At 40.5% G+C, this 10,075-nt stretch overlaps 1 protein-coding gene across 1 annotated transcript; it reads right to left on the reverse strand.

Moving 5' to 3' along the window:
- Positions 1–963: 963 nt before the first annotated feature.
- LOC131187285 (succinate-semialdehyde dehydrogenase, mitochondrial-like) lies at positions 964–8,292 on the reverse strand (the record flags this gene model as incomplete). The annotated part of the gene is made up of 5 exons (XM_058161550.1): positions 964–1,191; positions 1,473–1,589; positions 2,629–2,799; positions 6,098–6,181; positions 8,125–8,292. Coding segments are annotated over 5 exons (753 nt in total), but the record flags the coding sequence as incomplete, so codon positions are not given.
- Between the last annotated feature and the right edge of the window lie 1,783 nt (positions 8,293–10,075).

Here is a 10,075-nt window from a genome sequence, read left to right on the forward strand (position 1 = left end):
TTTCATATGAAAACTTGATGGCCTAGAGCAGATTTCCATGGCTTGATGTTTTTCATATCTGCGGAACTCCAAATCTCTAGGCAACAATACCCATGGCTTTGAAGTCTGCAAAAGGGGGCACATGAAGGAAATGGGCATTGTGACTTTGCAATAAAATATCTATTTTTTATTTTCTTGTGGACAGACTTGAGATTCAACTATGAATAGCATATGCTCTGATGTCGCAGTGTATGCTTGATCATCTGGGCATCATCATGGCTACCTGTGAATATCTATACTGCACTAGTTAAAGATGCGGCAAGACCAGGGGTGAAATGCTCCTGGTTTGAACCGGATCGCACGATCCGAGTGAAGGGGGCGTAGTTCGGAGAATCGGTGCAAAATCCCTGCCCCCCACCCACACCTCGCTGTTCCTCTTCTCTGTCTCTGAAGCTCTCGGTGGTGATATAGCTGCAAACGGCCTTAAATGACTTCCGCAGTGCTTCAAAGGGCCGCACTACAGTTGATCAGTGTTGTAGGCGGCTAGTAGACTGGTGCCTCTATTTTTAAAGAACGTAGATTTGTGTGCTCCCAAAAAAAGGTAATTAGTAGACCAGTGCCTATGTTTTTAAAGAAGGTAGACCCGTGTGCTCCCAAGTTTTGTATACTTTGTTTATTATTTTTATTTTTTATCATTATTGGCCATGCCCACCAGGTCACCTGACCACCAAGCCATGCCCACCAGGTCACCTGACCACCAAGCCATGCCCACCAATTAAGCCACCCCACAGAACCGGTAGGGAAAATTTGTAGATTTCACCCCTGGGCAAGACATCCATTGCATCTGGAGATCAGCAACCTGGACACAACAGGTGGGCCAGTAGAAAGGATAGCAATCCTTGAAGAAGGAACAGATTCTACAAATTTTTCCAAGACAGCTGAACTATGGAAATTGTTAAAATTTATTTAAACAAATATCAACATTATTCCAAAAATGCTTTAGTCACAACTTGGTGAAGATTTAAAAAAACCTAGAGTATAAAACTTTAAATGCATGAATATGCATACCTTTCCTGTAGCTGTTGAGCCAGTAAATGAGATTTTGGCTACCAAGGGATGAGTACAGAGCACCTCTCCAACTGCTGCTGCCTGTTTTCTGGAACATGGAACAACATTATATACTCCCGCAGGAATTCCAGCCTGATTTGCAAGCTGTGGTAAGAAATAATTGGTGGGAAGAGTCATTAATCTGGATACTTGCATAAAATAATGTATCCTGTATTAAAATATTGCCACAACCGCATCCAACAATTCATATTCAATAATTTTATGCTAAAAAAATATCTGGCATATCATATTATTGCTTTTTTATTGTATTTGTATTAGGCTTTTATCCTTATAAGAAGCCTAGAGTCACTGAGAGCAAGTTGAGCAGTCATATAAATTTAAACATACATACATACATACATACATACATGTACAAAAAATCTTACCTCGGCTAGTGCTAAGGCAGATAAAGGTGTGTCTTCAGCTGGCTTCACTACTACTGTACAGCCAGCTGCCAAAGCAGCACCTACTTTTCGGGTAATCATAGCACTTGGAAAATTCCACTATAGTAAAAAGATACAAACAAGTTTAATATCAACAGAATTATGGGGCACACTGAACTAACTGGCAAGTCCTGAAATTTCTAGCCAAAAATAATATCTAAAACAAGATAATAAATTTACTCTTCTTACTAATGGAAGTAATAATATTCTGGAAATCATTGGCTATCTTGTCCTGCATAGTAGCTCCCACTTTTTACTCTTATTAATGACACATAAAAGCAGATTCCAAAATATCTCCAAATGGACCTGTTTGAAAAAGTCAGAGATTTCTGGGTGTGGCATGTTATGTATGTTTAAAGGAGGCCAAACAGAATCTGATTCTAAACTCTCTTTTAAGTTTACAGATAGTTCTTGACCTACAACCACATCTGAGCTGAACATTTCTGTTGTTAAGCAAGGCAGTTAAGTGAGTTTTGCCCCATTTTACTTTTTTGCCACAGTTGCTTAGTGAATCACAGTTGTTAAATGAATCATGTGGTCATTAAGTGAATCTAACTTCCCCCATTGATTTACTTGTCAGAAGCTGGCTGGGAAAGTTACAATCGCATGTCCCCGGGACAATGCAACCGTCATAAATACATGCCAGTTGCAAAGTGGCCAAATGTTGATCACGTGACCATGGGGATGCTGCAAAGTATAAAAACTGAGAAGTCCCTTTTTTTCAGTGCTGTCACAACTTTGCACATTCACTAAGGGAATTTTTGTAAGTCAAGGACTACTTACATTTACATTTATATGGGAAATACAAAGTTCTGAATTGAACAGAAATTAGTGCAAGCTGAATCAAGCTTTACTTGAATTCACTGATTTGTATCTTCTGATTATTGCACACCCTGTTATTTCAATCCTGAACAGCTGGAATGAGATTAACTTGAGAGTTGCCAGAAGTTTTAAGAGTCAGTCTACATTCTCTCTGCTACTAAACGTTTGTTTTTAAAGTACAAAAACTAGAGCCTTTTCTGTGACAGCACCATGTTTCTGGAACCCCTTCTCTCTTAAGTGGATCCCCAATTTGATTTCTATAAAGCAGCCAACTCACAGGTGTAATGATGGCAGCAACTCCCACAGGCTGCTTCAACACAAAGACTCTCCTGTTTTTTGCTGAAGGTGGAATAATATCACCATAAATACGCCGGGCTTCTTCAGCAAACCATTCCAAGAAAGAAGCTGAATACAAGATTTCCCCTTCTGCTTCCTTCAGCGGTTTTCCCTGTGAACAAATAAATGAACACAGTAAAACATCTCTTCTTTAAAAAAATAATTATTAATACTTTTCATTCCTTTGTGCCTTCATTTAAAAATTTTATTGTTGTCCTCTATATCAATATGGTACATACTTTAAATAGAGGGTTCTCCCTCCTCCCCAATATTGGAGTAGTTGCTTGTCCATTATAAATAACAAGATATTGATGCCAATATCTGGAACAAGTATGCAGGCTTGTATGAAATAACCTTTTAATTTATTTATAAATAAATAAATAAATAATAGTAAATGCAAAATGGACATTCTTTTGCTTTACTATTATCTTATTAATTTGTTTAACCCCAAAACTAATGAACAAGGAATCGGTACCCTTATATAAGGAAACTTTATCTCAAAACCTGTGATTCTACACTTTTGCCAAGATTTATTTTAATTTCCTCATTTAATCTTTAATTTGTAAAAATGCAAAATATAAGCAAAATGGCAATATAAATTTAAAAAGTTGAACAAAAAAGGCTTTAAATCTAAAATAAATGATAGAAATGAGAAAAAGAAGTGAGAAAAAAAACTCCAAAGGGCAAAAAAATATACCTTTTGCCAAGATACACAAATCAGAAACATTGATCTTTGTACCATGGGTTCCAAAGACAAGTTCACAAATTGTGCAAGCAACAATTTGCTTAGTGAAAATTCAGTCAATGAACTTCAAATGGCTGCATTGATAAAATACACTAATCTGAAAACTATGATTTGTAATTTGGAATGACTGGATTTATACATCACACAAGGCCCAAAGCAACCAAATCACATTATAGCTACATAGTATGCAATGAAAGATCCTAGCCCATAAAGTCCTTTGCAAACTCTGAACTTGGTTGTTTTTGCTTGTAGATGCTTCACTACCTGACTAGCCAGGTAATAAAATGTCTACAAGCAAACCATCAAGCTCAAGGACCACAAAGGACTCCATTGTTGAGAAAGAGAGAGAGAGAGAGAGAGAGAGAGAGAGAGAGAGAGAGAGAGGGGGAGGGAACCTAGCCCAATTCTTCTCTGTAAGCATCTTGTTTCTTAGGCAGTTTTTCTAAGGCTGAGATAACAGTTTACTGACCACATTTTTTAAACCAAATCTTTAATTTTGTTTCCTGAATTCTTGTATAAAAGCAGGAAACTCACTTGTTAAACCCACAATGCAATAATGTTCAGTGCAGAAGGCATTAACATTTTACCAAGAGTATACAGATAATCTATCACAGCTATTAGTTTGGAAACATTATTCAAAGGTGACACAAAGTGATTATTGGAAGGATATATAGAAATGCATTTTTCCATTCCTTTGTTTTAGTAGGATTCACTTCTTTTTCTTACATTGTTTATTTATTTATTTATTTAATCATATTTTATACCGCCCTATCTCCCGAAGGACTCAAAAACACATAAACACATAAATACAATATAAAAACAATTAAAAAACTTATTCTATAAGCCCGTTATTAAAATATAAAAATAAAACCCAATTAAAACCCATAAATTTAAAATCTAGCTCAGTCCTGCACAATTAAATAGGTATGTTTTAAGCCCGCGGAAGGTCCGAAGGTCCAGCTGGCGAAGTCCGGGGTAGTTCGTTCCAGAGGGTGGGAGCCCCACAGAAGGCCCTTCCTGGGCGCCAGAGCGACATTGCCTCGCTGACGGCACCCTGAGGAGACCCTCTCTGTGAGAGCGCGCGGGTCGGTGAGAGGTATTCGGTAGCAGTAGGCGGTCCCGTAAATAACCCGGCCCAATGCCATGGGCGCTTTAAAGGTGGTCACCAAAACCTTGAAGCGCACCGGAAGGCCACAGGTAGCCAGTGCAGTCTGCGCAGGATGGGTGTCTGCGGGAGCCACGAGGGGCTCCATCTATCACCAGCAGCCGCATTCTGGACTAACTGTAGTCTCCGGATGCCCTTCAAGGGGAGCCCCATGTAGAGAGCATTGCAGTAATCCAGGCGGGACGTCACGAGTGCGTGGGTGACCGTGCACAGGGCATCCCGGTCCAGAAAGGGGCGCAACTGGCGTACAGGCGAACCTGGTAGAACGCTCTCCTGGAGACGGTCAAATGATCTGGAAATATCTAAGGGCTTACTTGCAAATTCTGATGGCTCCTTTTTGTCTATTCTGTTATTTTATTTGCTACTTTTTTAAAAGGCTTAGATCATCTGATTGCCAATAGTTAGAGCTCTCCTTTTACCAGATTGCTGGGGGAAAAATCACATCTGGAAAACTCTGGTTGGAGACAAAAGAGCGTGATTATTTGTACCTTTGCTAAGGATCATTATTTTATCTTTTGCAAAGATCGTGCCAGACCCCAGACCACACTTTAGGAAGTGCTGACACAGAGAACAGTTTCAGCCCTGTTGGCTCCCAACATGCCATTGTCAGCTCACTCAGCAAACAGATAATATAAGTAACAGCTGTTTCTATCACCTTCCAGTTGCCCCATTTGGGGTTTCCTAGCTGCAGGGCCCAGGATGTTTCTTGCATGTTATTCAGACTACACTTCTGTAGCTATTTTCTCCTCTACCTATTCAAGCAATATATACTGGAGGTGATTGCTGGATTGATGGCAGACTCCACCTCCTCCATTCTGCTCTCCACTCATCCATTTTTTCGGTTATTATATTGATGTATTTCTTGTATTCCTTTTTCATTGTTTATTTTATGTTCCGTTTTACTTCTGTTTACACTCCTTTCATTTTCTTCTTGTTTATCATTGTAAACTGCCTAGATAGGCAGCAAATTAATTTCACAAATAAATATAAAAGAAATATTAACCTGCCCCCATGCTACTTTTGTAGCATCTATTTATTTCTTAAGCCCTTGGTACTGAATCACTCAGCTAATGAAGTTTTACGCAAAACCATTGTATTCAAAATATTAGAAGATTAGCTGCTTAGAAGCAATAGGGTCTTCAGTTTAGCATTGCCCTTAATTCAATTTTGACGGCACAGAACAGTAACATGGGCTGGAGTCACATAAGTCTAAATCAGGATTCAGTGTGTTTGGCAAGCACTGCCACTGCCTTAACATGCTGTCTGAACTAAGTCATCATACTATGCTATGATGTTGTTGTTGTTTGGCTTAATGTATTGTGTGAATACAGCAGCTATATTTTATGAACCAGCCTATATAATTTAGAATATAGTGGAAGGAAGGACATTTGAATTCCATCTGTTGGTTGCTTGAACTTTCTTCTAAGCAAAGCTGTATTCAGCAAGCTAAATTTCAGGTCCGTAGCCTCAGTGGAAGATTTCCTTTTTCTTTATACTTACATTTTCTGCTGTAATGATCCTTGCAAGTTCATCTTTATTCTCTATCATCAAATCATACCATTTACGAAGCAAAACCGCTCTATCCTGAATAAAAAATAAAATAGTACTATAGAAGGATCTTGGTAAAAATAAATTTGAAAACAAAAGCAAATTTGTCTAAATATAATTATAACTTATAACTTATAAAGAGCTTATTCAATTTCAATTATTCCAACAAATCCATCAAGTAGATCAAAGTTTAGTCTAATATTATTCCTAAAATTAAAAGCAGATTTTAATACATCAGCCCCATAGTCAAACATTCAGTAGCTATGTTTTGCAATATCCCACCTGTAGTTACTAATTTAAGCATAGTTTACTCAGTTGATCTACTGACTGAATATTCATGATTCACTGTATGGGCTGAGTTTGTATCATAAGCAATTTGTGATTGAAAAGTCATTGATTAGTTTTAGTACAGTGGATTTACTGTACTTAGAAACACAGGCCAAGTGGGGCCTGAAACAATATAAAGGGGGGAAAGATACTTCCTGTAAAAAAACAATAGGCAAAATATTTAACATTTAAAAAGCAACCAAGATAATTCCAAGACACTCAGAAGAAAACGCTATGCGTATCTATGCAGAAGTAAGTCTGACTTAATTCTTGTTGGAAGAGTTCAAAGTGCTAACTTCCTACATTCTAAAGAATCTACTTTTGTTTTAGGCTCCAGAATATGTGTGTACAAGAAGTTCAAATCATGAAAACGGTCATGCTGTTAACTCCGTCTCTTCTGTATTGTGGCGGTGATGCGTATAAGAAAGGAGAAAGTTTAGAACATCGATTGCTGATGCAAGTCTTTGATCCTCCTATTACTTCTGGAGAGTACATGGCTTTTTATTTAGAAACTGGATAAAAATTGAAACTATATAAATAAATTAATACATGCTTTAGAAATAAGAATTCATTAAAGCTGAAAACTAGGAAAATATTTTGTATTCTTCTAATGGGCCTCTGCAGGCTATCCTCACACTATTTACATACTGGAAATATATAAATACATACGGTCTTTTTATCTTGTACAAAGTACATGTGTCAATTTAGTTAACAAGTAAGCCAAGAAACTGCCATTACAGCAATTTCTTTCATTGAATCTGCAAGGTGGATTTTAATCTACCGGTGAGTATCGCATATCTGATTTTTAAAAAATCCATAATCCAACCACAGGACCATATTGATTTATTTGAAGTTATAGGTGCTTTATTCAATTTATTTATTTAACAGTGATTTATTTAAAATCACTGGAGATTTAAAAAAAGAGATTGAACAACTTCTTGTCTGAAATGGAATAAGGGTCTCCTGCTTGAAAAAGGAGGTCACTAGAAGACCTCCAAGGTCTTCCAACTCTTGTTATTCTGTTATTTCTTGAATACAACTACGGTAGCACAATTTAAAAAAAAATTAGCTCTAGATACCAGATACTATTAAGATTGAAAACACAGGTATTTGCAGGGCTGATCAGAAGAAATGACAGCATGACATCAGCACTTTCTCAACAACTGTGTGAAGAGCCAAAACTTACAGTCAAATTTAATATGAAGCCTGATACCAATGGTATCTTTTATGTCTTTATCTTTTATGTATGTACATTTATATACTTCCATCAGATGTTCTGACATAAAGCATAACAGCAATGATGCCTGTGCCAGTACTTTGGGGACCCTGTAGTTTGATACAGAGAGGCTGCAGATAAAACACATTAGGAAGCGTTGAATTTGAATCAACCTGCCAAGAGCTCTTCGGGAAGAGCAGCCAGTATGGGTCTCATTAGAAGCAAGCACTCTGCACATGTGCAGAAACCCAACCCTTTGAAACAATCGGATCACGTGCTCCCTGGGAAGCATTTATTCCCGTATCCTCCCCTCCCAATTTGCTTCTTGGGACCTCCCGATCTCTGCGCTCCCTCTTGCAAAACCTGACCTTGTCCCCCCCCCCCTCCGCAGCCTCTCGCTAGCCTGGACGCCGCCAGCCGCCTTCCCTTCGCTCACCTTGGCAGAAGCTGCGCTCCATGCAGCGCCGGCTTCGTAGGCGGCCTTCACGGCGGCCTCCGCTTCAGCTACGCCGCAATCCGCTACCTGGAGGAGCTCGGTGCCGGTGGCCGGGTCCCGCACGGGGAAAGTGGCTGCCGCCTGGAGCCAGCGGCCTCCACGAAGCCACCAGAGCGTGCCAGGAAGCGGCGGCAGTGGCGAGGCTTGGGCCGGTACTGCTTAGCCGGCTGGGGCACGGGTTCGCCATAGTCGGCCTGGCCTGGGGCAGGAGCCGGGGACTGCGGTAGGAGCGGTGGGCCACCAGCAGCTCCCGGAAATGCGGCCACGCAATCCTCGCCGCCATCGTCCTCCCCCACGGGACGGAGGGTGGAGCGCGGGGCGGGCGAGCGCAAAAGGCTGGTGAGCGTCTCCGAGGAGCGCGGCGACCCTTTGAGCTCCTTCGCAGTTTAGCAATTGAAGACTGGAGGCTAAAACATACGAAGAACAATGGGAGAATCTCCACATACGTAAGAAGAACGGCTGCAAAAAACAAAAACAAAACCCTGGGCATGGCTAGTCTAGTGAAGAGAAGGACCAGGGATGACATGAGGGGTGTCAATCTATTTTCCAAAGCACCCAAGACCACACACAAGGAACAATGGATGAAACTGATCAAGGAGAGATTAAAGGTAGAAATAAGGAGAAATTTGCTGACAGTGAGAACACTGGACCAATGGCACACAGCTTGCCTTTAGAAGTTGTGGAAGCTTCATCACTGGAAGCTTTCAAGAAGAGACTTGACAGCCGTCTGTCAGAAATGGTATAGGGCAGGGCTCAGCAACCTGGGGCTCTGGAGCTGCATGTAGCTCTTTCACCCCTCTGCTGTGTCATTCAAAATAATGTATCACAACTGCCAATGTGTGACACCTGCTGGCACACGATTTATTGAGCTTTTCAACCCCTCGGTAGGCCAGCCAGGTAGGCCAACCAATCAGAAGAAAACAGAATGTTTAATTCAACTACATATGCTAGTTTTATGGCTGCTCAAGAAATAGTCAGGCACGGGAAGGGTTTTGTGGCTCCTGGTATTTTCTTTTCTGTGGGAAACGGGGCCAAATGGCTCTTTGAGTGCTTGAGGTTGCAGACCCCTGGTATAAGGTCTCCTGCTTGAGCAGGGGGCTTGACTAGATGACCTGCAAAGTCCCTTCCAACTCTGTTATTCAATAATAATAATAACAACAGAGTTGGAAGGGACCTTGGAGGCCTTCTAGTCCAACCCCCTGCCCAGGCAGGAAACCCTACACCATCTCAGTCAGATGGTTATCCAACATTTTCTTAAAAACTTCCAGTGTTGGAGCATTTACAACTTCTGCAGGCAAGTTGTTCCACTTACTAATTGTTCTAACTGTCAGGAAATTTCTCCTTAGTTCTAAGTTGCTTCTTTCCTTGATTAGTTTTTACCCATTGCTTCTTGTTCTACCCTTAGGTGCTTTGGAGAACAGCCCGACTCTCTCTTCTTTGTGGCAACCCCTGAGATATTGGAACACTGCTATCATGTCTCCCCTAGTCCTTTTCATTAAACTAGACATATCGAGTTCCTGCAACCGTTCTTCATATGTTTTAGCCTCCAGTCCCCTAATCATCTTTGTTGCTCTTCTCTGCCCTCGTTCTAGAGTCTCAGCATCTTTTTTACATTGTGGCGACCAAAACTGAATGCAGTATTCCAAATGTAGCCTTACCAAGGCATTATAAAGTGGCATTAACACTTCTCATGATCAATTCTATTCTAAGCAATGGGCTCAGAGGTGTCAGCTAGGCTAAAGGAGCCACGAAAGTCCATGAGTGTTTGCTATGCTCACCCGGGAATAAGAGGCATTGAACTCAATGGGGTATACCAGTGGTGGGATTCAGCCAGTTCGCACCACTTTGGGAGAACCGATTGTTAATTTTCTGAGCAGTTTAGTGAACTGGT

This window comes from Ahaetulla prasina, unplaced genomic scaffold (assembly GCF_028640845.1).
Source record: "Ahaetulla prasina isolate Xishuangbanna unplaced genomic scaffold, ASM2864084v1 Contig177, whole genome shotgun sequence".
NCBI lineage: Eukaryota > Metazoa > Chordata > Lepidosauria > Squamata > Colubridae > Ahaetulla > Ahaetulla prasina.